Raw genomic sequence first — 15,794 nt, forward strand, 5'->3', positions numbered from 1 at the left:
GACAAGGACAGCATCTGATAGTGGGAATCTTCTGATGGTAGAGGAGTGACCAAAACACTAAGACACAACAGAATCTTTTAGCAAGGCCCTTGAAGCATTAGAGACCTTGTGGGTGGAGTATCATTTGCCTTCCATTCCATCAGTTCTATGCTGGAGACACATCTGGTCAACAGATGAAAGAATGAACCTTCCAATGCCATCTGGTGTGTCAAGACAAACTGTACTGCTGTGCACCATGTCTGCATGAGGGCTGACATGTAGAATCTTTTGTTCCAGACATAAGATTTGCTATGTGCAGTTTCAGAAAGTGACTGATAGCATATACACATCTTGTTGCTGTGATCAGATTGTTCTTTGCTGTAATTTATAATATGTTTGCTGGGTGTTCCTTGGCAATGTTGCTCTTCTAAGATCAAGTGCCCCCTTTTGGGAGGCATATGAGCACATATGAATGTGTTACCCACCAACCTGAAAATGGAAGAATATGGAGAGGAAAAAGCCTGCTGAAGGAAGAAGTTTTTGAGGCATTGTGAACTCTTGCAAAGATGTTACCCATTTAGAGGAAGAGCAGAGCTGGGCACCTCTGTTTTCTTCTTCAAATATTTAAATAACTGTCTGGATATTTCATGCCTCATGCTTTCTGAGACATAATAAGAATAGATAGGCAAAGTCATCAACTTGATGAAAGCAAATCTGGAAGGCAGGGGATCTGTAGGTGCTTCCCCAGCGTTGTGCCCAGAAGACCAAGTCGCCTCTCTGTTAAATCCTGTCAGAATTCACCTTTCTTTACCATAAACATGGATTAATGCAGTGGCAGAAGGAGAGACTGTAAAATGGGGGATGTAGGGGGAAGGGACAGAGTTCAGTAGTGACAGAAGATGTCCGAAGGCCAGTAAGGACTGTTTCTTTTATGAGTACTTCAAAGTATAATTATCACAGAGATAATTATGGAGCAGTGGAATGACTCATTAATGTAGACTTCCTTATTTTTTTTAGGTAAGGTCAGCTCTGATCTAGATTGACCTTTTCCATTTGTCATTTTTGTTTGTGTCAAAGCAGTGGAAGAGTGCTGATGGGCAACATGACATAAAAGTGTATAATGGATCCTTATTTTAAATTTGTATCAGATTTGATTATCTGGATGAGCTATGGACTTGTTCAGATGTGGTCTGAAATGAACGTAGATCATTGCTGCTGTATCCCAACTAAGAAGAAGAAACAAACAAAAGAATCCCAGCCACAACAAAAGAAAGCTCTTTTTAAAAGGAAGACATGTAGGGTGTATCCATGCCTTTAATAACATAAAGAGAAGCTTTCTGAATGAAAAGGTAGAGTTCTGATATTTAACCACAAAGGCAAAAGAGAGGATTTGGCACACCTCTTAGCAGAGAAAGTGCTGCCTTTTTAATTGCTAAGGCTAATAGAGAAAACAAGCTGAACAGTGTGATGCACTCGGTATGTGTGTAAAATGTCAGTTTGTAGAGGATGTAAAGCTCGCAGCTGTCACAGTATGTGGTCCCGCCAAGCAGCAGACAGGATGTAATAGCTCTGAGTAATTTAACTCTTTCTTCTCAAAGTAGAGCTGTGGCGTCCTCTGCAAATGACCACAGGACTTCAAATGGCAAAATGCTACTCTCATCCCTATTGCTTTAACTCTAAAAATGTCAGAGCATATTATTTCCACCACACTCTGTGAGATCTAGCACCAAAACTTGTTTGATGGTTTTAATTCTGCTTGTGTAGGCAAATGTGGGTAGACAGTTCAGATTAATCGAAGCCTGCATGGCTTCCCTCTCCCCAACTCTAATCTGTCACCTTCTCTTCCCCATTAACCAAGACAAAATAGGCAATACTGTCTTTTAATTTGAGTGCTGTAACATATATTTCAGATTTCTATATTGTTTTGCTTCTGAAGCTTTGTTCATTCTGAAAATATTGTCCATAATTTACAGGCATTTTCCTATGGATAATCAGCAGCTGGTGATCCATCACTTTTTTATTTTCTGTATATCATCTCTTTGGTGTACTGACATGAATAACATTTCAAATACATCATGGTGCTGCCGTTTCCCTGGCAGAATTGAATGGGGTCAGTGTTTGCTGTAGACATGGTGAACCTTTTCAACCGCCGACATATCAAAAGATTTTAAAAATTATCTCTGCCAAGCCTAGGTTGCAAGTTGCCTTAATGTAAGCCTTGAAACAGATTCCCTGGAAAGGAGGATTTGATTTGTCTGTAAATCTGATCTAGGTCATGTGTCAGTTAAGCTCTGCTCTGCTGTCTCTGGCTGTGGGAGAAAGGCGTGACCAGGTCAGCAAAGGAGCTGATGGCAATGGGCGTGAAATGCAGTTGTGTGCCTGACCCTTCTTACTGCCCAGCAGACATATCTGTTACCTGGATGTAATATTCCAGCATTTTGCTCCTTGTTGCTTTTCAAGAAAAGCTAAGCAGAAACCCTCAGGAGCCTGTTATCTTCAACAAGCTTTTATAGTTTGTATTTCTTTTTTTAATGTAAGATATGAAAGCAGCATATTTATACATATATTTGTCTACTGAAGTCAGAAGATGTATGCTCTATATAGGATTAAAATGCAGAGGATAATATTTCTTTGGGTTTGTCGATACATTTAGTCATGGAATCTAGTAATACAAATTTGGAACTTTCCTGATACTTACAGTATTGAATGTATAACAAAGTGAATACTTCTTCCACATGAGCAAAGAGCATTTGAAGTAAAGACAGAAAGCACAGGTTTTAAACCAGTCTAAAAAAAAAAAAAAAAAAAAGTCACTTCCTATCTGTCATTGTTTGTGACAATGTAAGAGATAAGAATTAGATCTCTGCTCACCCATAAAATCTTTCAGAAGAAAGTTGAGTGTACCAGGTCTGAACATTCCATTCAAGAACAAGCTGAGGAAAAGTATATTTCAGTCTTCTCTTACACTTTCTAAAAAACCACACAGGGCACAAGTCATGGTGCTGCTCCCCATCAGGTCACCTTCAGCCATGCAGTAGCGCCCTGGCTCATGCACCTCCATGACCTTGTGCTGCTGCCAGGCAGGTTTGGGAGACAGGTGCTAGGACTCCATAAGTACCTTTTATTTGAGAATAAATTGTAAACAAAGTAAAGTACACTGGGGAAGCTGTGGGGAGATGATTAAGCTGTGTGTGGTAAGGCACCCTGGAGTATACACGTTCTGAGGTTGGTGATTCTCTGTGTTGGGGCCTGTGGACACTTAGTGGACAAACAATGAGTGACCACCTGAAGATACCATGCACAACTGTTGCAGGAACTGGGGAACTAAAAATGCCAGAATTGTTTCAGAATGTGTACTGGTGGACTGGTAGATCTCGCATACTCCTTGTGCTCCATGGCCAATTACATGGAGTTGTCCCTTGACATGTATGTTGCCTGTGAAATATAAGTTTAATCTTACATTTTGTAAGATGTTTCCATTTTTCCTTGGTGGAGAATCCTCCACAGTCACCTTGTGGAGCTTTTGCTACTTATTGTGTGCTTCTACAAATGCAAAATTGTGTTACCACACAAATGTGCTTCACTGGTACAAGTGCAGGCAGTATCAGCAGCACACAAAACATTTTTTTGTTGATGTATACATACAATAGAAAGTAGGATTTGCATCTGCAGAAGTCACTGAGAAAAGTGGGCTTTGTTGGCACAGGAGAGGAGGGTTTTTTGGTTGTTTTTTATTTTACCCTGGATGTGGAGACAGCAGCCTGTGTGTGTGTTGAAATTGTAACTGGATGCACCTTTATCTCAGAAAAACTGTCTTAACAGGATGATATCCCCTATAGTGTTACTAACCTTATTATATTCCCCAAAATATTTCACAGTGCATGAATTCACATACATTAAGGGATCATAAATAAGTCTAAATTACATTTGCCAAAAATGGTGAGCAAAAAGCCTGTCTGTGGATTTCTGTATTGCTTTTTTTTTTTTCTTTTCTATTCAATTTCCAATAATGTCCCAGCTTAGCAACCATTCTGTGTTGGTCAGTGACCCATCTGCTGCCAAAAGCCACTGGTGGTTTCTAAGGATGCAGGAGCCATCCCACAGCCCTCTGCTATACACCTAATGAATGTATAGCAAGTGTCTGCTAGCAAGGTGCTGTAATGTATTACATATGTGTATTATACGTGGAAATTTAGGAGCAGCTCAACACTAGAGGAACACTGTCCAACTTCTATTGCTGAAGCGTTTGTGAAACTCCTCTTTTTCTTCCAGTAGATGTTTTCTTTAATGCTACATTATTAGCAGAAATCAGCTTTTGGAAAAAGTCTGAAAGGGAAAAGGCAAATAAATCACAAATTTAGAGCTTGGATTTAGTCTTCTTGCTGGCTGTGTTGCTGCTTTAACATAAAAAATTTGCAGCATGCTTTTACCGGGTCATTCTAGCACCTCCCGTATTTCAATTTCTGTCTTTTTATTTTCCACCCTTTTCCACTAAGGTGAATGTCCTGCCTTCACCACGTTCTCCTCCTCTCTTCAGTGCCCTGGGAGAAAGCTCTGGCTTTGGCAGTGGTGGGAACTGGTTGCCAGCCCTGACTGGGGGTGCACATGGCTGCCTGTGTGGCCTCTCCTCTCTGGGTTTTTTTGTGAAGAGCTGCTTTTTCCCCGTTTTCCCCACCTAAAAGTAGGTTGCACTTTCCAAATGACTTGTGGTTTCTACTTCCCATCCTCTTTGCCATCTGTCTGTAGATCTTAGTATGCAGTCTGTTAGGATTTGCCAATAAAGGTTTCATTAAGATTTATTTAATGGAATTTTCAATCTTCCCCTCTTTAATCTGTGTTGGGAAAAAATATTAAATACTGACAATCCACAGCTGCCTTGTAAGTAAATTCTGCTCACTTAACCCAGGAAAGAATGATTTCTAAAGAACTTCTTTCTGTCTTTCAAGAGCTTAGTAGTTGCCTTGTTTATTGTCTTGCTGTGGTTAAAATTGCCACAGTAGGGGGGAAAAAGAAAAGAAAAATTGTTAATGCAGTTGTTTGTGTGGTTTGCCCTAGATACTATCATTATCATTTTTAGTATTTTTTTGTCCTAATGAGCAGAAGCAACTGTGAAAGGAGAAAATGCTGAAAACAAACAGAACAACTATAAATAAAATGAATTCTTTTCATGTGATGCAAGTCAAGGGAGAAACCTAGCTCAATATGCTCTGGCTTCTTGACACTCAAGGTGTGATCAGAGATTACTTATCATCCACAGGAGAGTGGGAAGCAAGTTAATTAAAATTTTCCACCCTTTCACTGAATGAAATGTCTCCCAGTTTGAGATGCATTATTTGAACACTTCTTTTTCAGTAAAGCTCAGGCACATACTTTCTACTTCTGCTGGTGTTCAAATCCAATATTTTCTAGCTAGAAAGAGTATGGCAATTTCATCGTATTAAACTGCATGTTTGAAATTTTATTTCCATTGTCTCAAATAATAGTAGATAAAATAATTTCAATTATAAAATGAATACAAGATGATGCTTTTCCTCAGCACCCGTCCCCCAGTGTATTGTTTGTTTAGAACCACTTTTGCTTTGGAAAGCATTTAATATGACACCAATTAAAGTTCTGTATAACCGTGACTCCTGCTGGCACACAGATTCCAGTCGTGGGATAGGATTACAACAGATGATTCGGGAGGGGGAGGGAGGAGTCATTTCTTGTGGTCTTGAAGAAAGCTTCAGTTATCTTTATTTGCAAATAAGGCTTGAAGTCCATATGAATTACACCTGTTTATTCAGGAGTGACTCCTTTCTCTTGTCTATCATCTTCAAATGCAGCCAATTATTAGGAGCAGCTTATTCTCCTAGGGACCTGGAGAAGAGGTGTGGTGTCTGTCTCCAGCAAAGCATTGTGCAGGAGTCAGTGAGAGGATGCTAAGGAGCCCGTGGAGCTCAGAGCAGGCATGCACCTCACCTCTGTGTAATGTACACGCTGGCTTACTCCAGAAAGCCTGACATGCAGGTTGTGGTGTGTGGTGCCAGAACATGTGAAAAATAAGAGGTCACGTATTTGTAACAATTGTACAGCACACTTTCAGTGAGAGTTTTTTATATTTCCACTTTTTTTTTTTTTTAAAAAGCATTATTTTTCTTTAAGCTTAATTGACTTTAATCCTAAATGTAATTTCTGGTAACTTTTCACTTCTGAATATGCTTTACCTGCTCTTTTCCCATGTGCCCATGGGGATTGTGACACACACCATGATCTGCCACAAATGATGCTTAATCCTTACCAGTCAGACAGGTCCAAAGCCAGCCTTGTCTCGCCACTGAGAGCCTGCAGGGACAGGGGGCTGTGGCAGGAGTGATGGCACATCCCTGAAACAATTTAGCTTCTGCAGCAGCCAAATGAGCTCTGCGTGGTATTGATGTCCTTCCTCATTGCTGTAATCTCCCTCTGATTTTTTGACGTTTGTTGCACATCCTGATGCAAGGAGAAGGCTTGCCTTGCTAATCACCAACCTTAGGCAATGAATTTGAAATAGAAATCCTCTTTTCAATGTAAGACGTTGCTTGGGGCACAAACAAGGCCTGCTGTGCCAGTCCTTCTTGACCTGCTAGTCTTCCTCCTTTTAAATAAGTGAGCTCCTTCTGGTTTTCTCTCTACAAATGCTGTTTGATGGAGGGAGCGTGTTGGTCAGATCCTTTCATGTGTCCTTCCTGATCCCAGGTGGGCTTAAGAACACAGATTCCCTTACCATAGTGTTAATGCTCATGTGGTATTTTTTGATCTTTATTTTTGGAAGGCATTATTGGCCAATCTCATCAACCTTAGTGTGTTATTAATCTGTTTTCCCGAGACATTAGCTCTTAAAGGCAACTAGATATGCCATTGTGTTTAGATTACCCCTGGACACTATTTTAAAAACTGGAAAGAGGGTGGAAGTATCTGTCTTACAGTGGCTATGAAGAGCAGGAAGGGGAAGGAGGCATATTGGGAGTCTGAGGGGACTCTAATTCAACCATGGGCACAGCCATATGAACACTTCAGAGGCCACATGCTCCCCTGTTGCAGGACATCTCTTCCCCTGGAATTAGCCATTCTGGTCTGTATATATGGTGATGTTCTGAAGTAGCTGTACATCTGTCAGTCCCTGAAAGCTTCTGCACAGAAATGAGAATTGTCATTAGCAGAGTACTCCCTTACGTGTACTTTCAGTGGTAAAGTTTTTGTTCTTCTTTTTAAGCAGTAGTGATACAGCTTATTCAGCTCTTTGCATTTGTAGTCATGATCAGATTTTTAATAGGTACAGTCAGGCAGTCATTGAGCTATGAAAATAACAAGTGACCTAAATTACATGTGGTAGAAGAAAGGAATAGCTGAGACTGGAATTCACTAAAATACCTTGAAGTAACTACAGCAGGATTTGGATTAGTTCTGATCAAATGACTATTTTATTCCTGTGGAATAAATGGATTTTTTTGGAGCTGCAATACTATTGTGCCTTACCCAGTGTTAAGAACTGGCTGTTAAAACTCCTTGCATACACATGAAACCCATGTTAAGTCCCTGAGTTTTGCAGCACAAAAATTGTAATGGAATATATAGTAGCCACCATTTCCCTGCTTTGTGTTTTTCAAAATTAAAAGCTAGTAAATATGCTTAGCATCTATTTGTTAAATTACTGGAAGTCTTGGCACAATCTGGAACAATCTTTGTTGAAACCACCAGTGGTTCTTTCTTTCTGTGAGAATTACAGGGTCTGCCATTTAGTAGAAAGAGAATTAGCAAAGCTCTGCCGGGTAACGCTGTGGCTGGAGCCAGGCTGCTGCACTGAGGCAATGGTTTGGGCAAATCTTGCCCACAGATTCCCACAAAATAACAAGGAAGCGATGTTTATTTAGGGGTAATAAGAGGAATAGACCTGTGCTTATATTTTATTTTTGTTGTTGTTTTCCTTTTGATCCATCATGGCTGAGTAACCCAACTAATTTCAATACAGATCTTGAGGATTTACATGAGCCCAGACAAGCGCAGAATCTGGGCAAAGCAATGTTGTGATTTTTTTAACTATTTAAGTATCTTTTTTCTTGGGAGGAGATGATTGATAAGCTACAAAAATTTTTTCCTCTTCAGATCTGGAATAATCTGGAGCTAGATGGATGACTCAGGCACTGTGAAAGCAAGATCACAGATGTTTACCATTTTAAACCAACTCATTTTAACAGTTTCTGATGGATGGGTGATGGGTTCTGTCTCATGACTTGGATCATTTTCCTTCCTGTCTAGCTGAACATACAAAATGACCCACCTGAGGAAAAAACCCTTTCTCCCTCACACAAAACCCACAAATGAATTTTTTATTTCTTCCTCACAGAAAACGCACAAATGTATTTTTTCTTCTTGTGTTTCTGTTTTGGTTTGGTTTTTGCTGGGTTTTTTTGTTTTGTTTTTCTTGCTGTTGTGTGTGTCAAACTGAATGATGCTAAAGTGATGATGCTAGCTGTTGATTTTTCTTTCCTAGGGAGCTGAAGTGCAGACAGATTATGTTCCTCTGCTGAATTCCCTCGCCATGTATGGCTGGCAGCTGACGTGCATCCTTCCGACCCCCATTGTGAAGACAAACAGGTAGGGAAGGGGCTGGGTGCCATTTTTCAGCTTAGCAAGTCACTGTACAAGCACCACAGTTGGTAGAGGCAATTCTCTGAGCAGTCAGCATGGATTTCCTTGCATGTGCACAGTAGCTGCCCTTGCAAACCCCGCTGCAGCTGCTCCCTGGGTTTTCTGCATTGCAGGCTGCACGTGGCAGGAAGCAGGTGTTTGGTGGGCCAAATAGTGCAAGGTGGCAGTGTGGTTTCTGCATGAATTTTCTGGGTATTGTGTCTGCCTCTGTAAATTCCTTGATTGGAAAATTCCTGCTCTGGATCTCCCCAGCGACTCCCCTTAGAGCAAAGGCAAAACGTCTGATAAATGTTTGGAGTGAGACGTTGCCTGTCTGAAGAAAAGTGATTTTATTTTTAACCGGTGTCTGTCTAATGCTGCTGATTTGCACAGTCTAGCTGAGCAGAACTGTGTGAGATTGGTGTATCATTACTCCAGTAGCCTTGTTTGCATAAATAATCATTCTGCTGTCTACTTCGCTGTTATTAATATTCTGAGTTTTTCAATATAAATGCAAGCCACTTAAAAATACTCTCCATAACTGTGGTGAAAAACAATCATACCACTTGGTAATCATGAAGATGGCACTTTCAGTATTTTCTCTGGTCAGGGATGTATTTTTATATATATACACCAATATAATCAGTCATGGCTTTTTATCTTAAAATACCAAAAATGTGCCCAGTTCTTTATAAAATCTAGATGAAGACTACTCCTACACATAAAAACCTAAAAAGTAAAGGCCATCTGTGCTGGGGGAAAAATGGTATTTAAGTTTTTCATATATGTTTAAATATAGGAATGAATAGAAAATCACAGTTATGATTTGTAAGCCCTTCCTCTTAAAGGTCTATATGGTTGTCTTTCTTTTCTAGTTTTCTGTACCCCATTTATAACTTCAGAAACACAGGTCAGGTTGATGGTGCAGAAGGGCACACACCCAATTTAACTGATGGTGGTATTTGGGTGTCCCTCCTACCATGCTGCAGTCCTGTAGGGAGCACCCAGCCCCATTCTGGATCAGAGCCCCAAGCAGGGAGGCAGAGAGACACTGCTATACACAGGCACTGTGGGGTTGGGTTTTTTGCTTTTTGTTCAAAACAATTTATTCTGTGTTTACACACTAATGCCAAAACATTCAGGAAAAGTGTGTCACAGGCAGACAGGCTCTGTCAGTCTGAACAGTTGCTCTTTTTTCCCCATAAAAATACCAGGCTGCTCAAAGACACCAGGGACAGGCAGTGTTTAGGTCATTCTTCATTTTGTTCTTCTTTGACCTGCAGAAATAAATGACTGAGATGGATTTTCGCTTTGAGTGATGCTGGATGTGAATTTAATTCGATGTCTCAGGAGTGTGCATTTGTTTCTTTTCAGGGAAGGGAATTTATCTACAAAGCAAATTGTATTTCTTCAGAGACCTTTTTTGCCCCAGAAAGCAAAGAAGAAAGAATCTAAGGTAAATAACCTTGAGTTTCTGGTTTCTTTGGTTTTTGTTGGCGGTATTTTAATATTGTAATTGATCACCCATTGCAATAAAAATGGCCTATTCAGCATTTCTGTGATAGAGTAGCAAGACACAAGGAATTGAGCTGTTCAAAAGAAAGAAACAAATAATGCTCATAATGCTCAAATATTGTGAAAACTCTTGTATCTCATTCTCTGTTGAACTTGCAGCATCAGAAGAGTCGTAGATTTCTCTTTATGTGAACTATCCATAAACATTCATCTGTGACCTAAAATTCCCTGCCTGTGCTTACTGCCTGCAAGGTGGAACCAATTCTGTTTTCTCTCACCCACTGCCTGTCTTCTCTGTTTAAATTGCTATCTCATTCTTCCTCTGTGTTTTGGTAGAGCCTAACACAATGTAGCCTGAGTTTGGCTGGTATTTCTATCTATTGTGTGAATGTTAATGAATTCTGCTAGAATTTAGCAAAAAAAAAAAAAAAAAAAAAAAAAAAAAAAAAAAAAAAAGCCTCCCTGGATCTGTCTAAATTATCCAGGGATGTAGGATGTATGTGTGTGTTCCTGTTTCCATTTTAAAATGTGCAGCTGTGGGAACCCCTGCCCAACCCTGTCATGTCATACAGCTGAGAGGGAAATACAAGGACTGGTTTAAATAGGAAGCTGGGAAAGTTCTGACTTTCCTTCAGGACTCAAGTTTGCTTTGCCCTTTCAGTATGCCAGAGCAAGAAAAGCCAGGTAAGGTATGAAATGGATCTCTAGAACCAAATGATGGAAAGGTTGCTGATGGGGTGGTGTGCTTGAGGCATAGCAGAACCTGAGCTGGAGTGGGAGATGAGAAATGCTAAGCAGAGCTGAGTATTTAGCCCCACATTTTAAATAAATACAGGTATTTTTCACCTACAGAGCTTCACTGTTTTGGAGCCTGGTTCTGTGAAAGTGATCTTCTAGATATAGTGAAGACCAGGAGAGTGTTTGAACTGACTGAAGTAGGAGAGAACTGCTGAGACCAGGACTGTTATTTAGGATTTACCCTCTCTCATTAGTGCAGCTGAAGCCCAGAGTATGCAGTGAAGGTGCTACAAAGTCCATCTTTCTTCTTTTTCCTCTTTGTTTTCAGGTGATTAAGGGGCCCTTGGGATGAGGGTTGGACTGCCTGTATTAGGTCATCCTTTTCCTACCACTGTGTGTGGTTTTCATGGAAGGGGTGGGAAGCTACAAGTGACTGTATGTCTTCAAACAGAGAAATTAATATGATAGTGATTTCTTGTATTATAATAACAAATGCATACCATCCAGATGACTCAAAACTTTGTTTAAATTTTTTCATTCGGGATACAAAAACTTACTTAACAATGTCTGGTTGATAAAACAAAGGATTTACTCGTTGGCAGTATTAAATATACAGGGGGATTTGAGGGCAAAAATCACTACAGCACATTTTCATACTAAAGGTCAAGGAAAAATGGGGTACATTGATTATAGTTATGTAAAGAGAAGCAAGACTGGTTCAACGCCTGTAAGCAGTTGTGAGTCAGATCAAAGATGCCAAACCTAGCATTTGATTAAGTTGCTGAATATTGTGCACATACAACGTCACAGGTTCTCAGGGTTTTTTCAGCATGTCTAAAGTGTTTATAGATAACCCCTCAGAGGAGGAAAATATGCTGATTGGATTAAAAGGACATCACAGTGTTGGCAACTGATCCATCCTGTCTATGGCTGTTCATTTTAGACAGAGAAACAGAAAAGGAAACATGGGAAGAGTGGTACAGCTTACCTTTCTCTTCAGTAAGACAGAAGTGCTCTTACTAGTGTAAAGTTCTGCCAGTGCTGAGGTAATGGTGTTCATTCCCCTTATACAAAAGTGATGTTTACTTCAGCAGAAACTGGCTGTATCCATTTTTGTGAAGCAAAATAAATACCTCAGCATACATACACAGTGTCTCCTACACTTTGATCTTCATGACATTCAGGGCCCTGATCTTGCCTTACAGCAAAGAGAGCTGTAAGTTAAAGGGGAGCTGTGGGTGCCCAGCACTTCTGCACATCAAAGAGGAAGATATTGGGGTGTCTCTGGACTTCAAGCTCTAGAATTCAGATGTTACCTTTCACTTAAATATCATTACATTATAGAGAAAGAGGAAAAATAGCTTCCTTTAAACCCAGACCCAGGAAGAATCTTGTGAAAGCCAGTTGTTTGGTTTCTTTTTTTAATTCCTTTTTACATTAACCTCTGGACAGCATAAGGGAAGAGCATTGCTTCATCTTTGTTACCTAATAAACTTAATAGTTTTCAAATGGCTTTTCATTAAAGAATAAATAGCCAGATAAAAAATTGACTAACATGAGTCCTTCCTCTGATCAGCTTTGGCTCACACTTGATTGCAGTGTAAAACAAATGGCTTTTGGATCACAGCTGAATTTGCTGAATATCCTGATGAGATTATTTATGTGATCCAAGTGTCACCACCTAATTCATCCCTGAGGTTCCAACAGCATAGACACTGCTGACGAAATGGTTGTGCACATTCATATGGAGCTAGCAAACTTGTAGCAGTGACTTGGAACATGGTCTTGCTTTCCCTGGGAAGCTCCATTTCTTTTTTGACAAATGCATCACAGTCTCATTTCTCTGTGTAACAGATACATACGGATTGGCATAAACAATTTGAAGCTGTCTCTTTTAGTCATGCCGCTTTTTTAATCTTAAGTCTTTTTGGTCAAACTAGTATTTGAATTAAAACTAAATAAAAAACTGGCTCTACTCAGGAAAGCATCTGTCCATGTGAGGTGGCCTATAATGGTGTTTAACATTTGGATCTCTTACTTGTAGTTTCACTGGAGGTTCTCCAAAGACGACGTGCACAGCAAACAAATGAAGAAGTCCATGAAGGCTAAATTAAGTACTAGGGAGAAACAAATGGCAGAGAAGCAAGAATTTGAAGTCACAGAGAACACGAGAAACTTAGCAGCACAGATCTCCACCACAGCCAAGCCTGATCCAGAGGAGCAGCTGGATGACGTCATAGACTTGGGAGATGAGGTAGCAGGGACCAACGACAGCGGTACCCATCCTGACGGGGCGTCGGAAGAAACGTGTCCTGCCAGTTATGGTTCTGATGACAACGAGGCACAGGTCTGCCTCAGCCAGAGCACATCTGGCTGCTGTGCAGATCAGGGAACCGAGGGGGGGGACTGTGCTCCGGGGTCGGACGGCTGCAGCGGCAGCGATGGGGCTGGGCTGGAGACGGAGGGCTCCTGCCAGTGAGACCTACTCACAAGCATCCTCTGAGCTGCTGATCCTTTGCCAAGACAAAAGAAGAGATTTTGCTAATCACCAACGCTAACTCCATTGCTCAGTTCAGCATTTCTTTAGCATTGTACTTACTTTGCTCCTTAGCGCACTGATATCTCGATATTTTAAGTAACTACAGGGCCTTTCAACCTACAGAAATTAATTGCAAAATTCCTTCCACTGTACAGAGTGGGAAATACCCTAAATGTCTGCTAGAGCTACACTTAAAATTAAAAGGTAGGGGCAGAAAATACTCGGGTTTTTCTGTGACCAACCTTAGCAAACTAGGTTTGTATCTACATGAAAGTATATGTTCACTTGGTCAGATCTTATTCTAGAATATTTTCTTGTCCACATATCTTTGCTGGAGAAGTTGTTGTGCCATATGTTATTTTGCCATTAGGCTTGTAGTGTCAGGAAACTGGTATTTGGGCTTTAAACAGGTTGAAAAGGGAAAGCTTAGGTAGGATGGCTGTTATCTGTATTTATCTCAAATCGCACACTTACTGATGATCCTCTCCTCTGAATGTTATTAATTCTTGCAGATCTTTAAGAAACGAGCAAATCGTGTGCCTATTTTAAGCACACTGAGTGAACAAATCCCATGGTAAATTTGCATGGGGCAGATGATTCCAATATAAAATGCAGTTTCCTATTTGGTCACGTTTATGTTCTCTTTGCCAATCAACAGTTCATCAGTAGTTGTGAGGGCTTCAGAAGATAGAAAAACAAGAAACAAAAACACAGGTAAAATGTACATCTTTTGGTGACCACTTTGACTAAAATTGGCATTAAGTGCTACCTCTGACCTTTCCAGGTGATTTTTTACCACCTCCTCACTGCTATAAAACATGTTGTGGGAAAGAACTGAAACTGTACACAAATAGCAGGGGTTTGTGGCCAACAGATGTGACTAAATGACCTTACAAAATGCAAATACCTTAATAGAGGAGGAGTTTTTTTATAAGTAACAATATTTTGGGACTAATACCTAGTAGAATTTTGTAAAATTACCAACATTTTTATGTTTGGAGCTACATTAAAATATTTACAAGTGAATGTACATATTTAATATAGTTTCCGTGCCAATGTTCTCAAAGTACTTCAGTGTTCTTAAAAGTGTAGGAAGTAGTTGTTTCTCTCTGCTTAACCACCTTCATCCTCATTTAGAATTGGTCAAGTAATCTGGGAACAAGATGAGGACACATTGTAAATTTTCATGCTTTTTTTTTAAGCTATAAAGAGCTTCATGACTTGCTGGTTTTTTCCTTGACTGATTTGTGCCTGCTAATACTCCTTAGGCTTCATATCAAACTGCTGTACAGATAACTATATTCTGTATCAGATGTGCACTTAGAGTGGTTCAAAAGCATCTTTCACACCAAAAAAATAATAGGGTTGGCAGAACATGTCAGAGAAGGGAAAGATCTTTGAATATTCATCTATACTGGGACAATGGCACTCAAGCTTAAACCATTCATTCCTCATCTCACACACAAAGCACGAAGTATTCCTTTAATTGATTAAAGAGGTTTTTATTTTGAATTCAGTGGTTTAACCACAGGACTCTTAGCTTTGTTTTCTGGTGGTATTTTTCAGTTATTACATTCTGTTTCTTGAGATTAGACTGAAGTTCCAATAGCCTTAGTAATAGGTTGTTTCAGGTGTTCTATTTAAATACAAGGTCTCTACTCTGTACAGTTTTAAGTACCTGTTTGCAGATTTTACTAGCATAAGATGGTTTCTATTTTAAGAACTAGCTTTGTATTAATCTTGTTTAAAGATTCACTGTATTTAATGAGCATTTTATTAGTAGAAAGTGTTGCAGTAGAAAGAACTGTCCAAATACTTTTGAATAGAAAGCGTTTATTGAATTGCGATTTGACCTTGTGGCTGGATCCCAACTGCTTAAAAAACTAAAGAAAAATAAAGGTCATGAGGAGATTTCTTATTTGTGATACTTGCACAACTGCCAGTAATTTGTCTACAAAAGAAGGAACCCAAGGTCTCTAAGTGGTGATGAAGAGAATCTACGTACTGCTGTGGTAGTTACTAGTGCTGCAGGACGGGGTGGTTTGCCTTCATCAGGCTGAGACAATGTGTAAGGGTTCTATGAGAAAGGTGCATTTGTTTAAGTGAAAATTTGATTTCAGACTTCGTTCCTCTTAAGTGCCGAGGCAGCATAGGGTTGGAAAGATTCAAAGAGAACATTCATGTTTTTTCAGTTTAAAAAAGGACAAATGGTTTTGGTTTTATGGTCAAATAATCAATTCCAACTTGTGACTTTGATTTACTCCGAGTTAGTTCAGCTGCCTGGAGCCGTGCCCGTGCTTTCACTGTGCCCCTGTCTCAAGTAAACTGAGAGAACTTAAATCACCTCCTAGATGCATGCTACGGATGGGGAAGG

The 15,794-nt window shown here is 39.9% G+C and overlaps 1 protein-coding gene and 1 long non-coding RNA gene across 5 annotated transcripts in view; one reads left to right on the top strand and one right to left on the bottom strand.

The window, feature by feature from the left end:
- Window positions 1–15,794, top strand: part of RFTN1 (raftlin, lipid raft linker 1) — a 103,220-nt gene that overhangs the window by 82,732 nt on the left and 4,694 nt on the right. For 2 of the 4 annotated variants that reach the window (XM_071735575.1, XM_071735573.1), the window contains exons 8-10: window positions 8,492–8,595; window positions 10,003–10,084; window positions 12,926–15,331. In XM_071735575.1, the coding sequence (XP_071591676.1) occupies window positions 8,492–8,595; window positions 10,003–10,084; window positions 12,926–13,360 (621 nt within the window). In that variant the 3' untranslated portion in view covers window positions 13,361–15,331. Of the gene's footprint in view, window positions 1–8,491; window positions 8,596–10,002; window positions 10,085–12,925; window positions 15,332–15,794 lie in introns of those variants that run through there. The other 2 variants (XM_071735577.1, XM_071735574.1) reach the window with 2 other exon arrangements.
- On the bottom strand, window positions 9,709–13,007 carry LOC139792372 (uncharacterized). Its single transcript, XR_011724230.1, has 2 exons — window positions 12,920–13,007; window positions 9,709–9,905 (listed from the first exon to the last, which is right to left on the bottom strand). It is a non-coding gene; the product is annotated as an uncharacterized lncRNA (long non-coding RNA).

Source organism: Heliangelus exortis, chromosome 2, assembly GCF_036169615.1.
Source record: "Heliangelus exortis chromosome 2, bHelExo1.hap1, whole genome shotgun sequence".
Classification (NCBI taxonomy): domain Eukaryota; kingdom Metazoa; phylum Chordata; class Aves; order Apodiformes; family Trochilidae; genus Heliangelus; species Heliangelus exortis.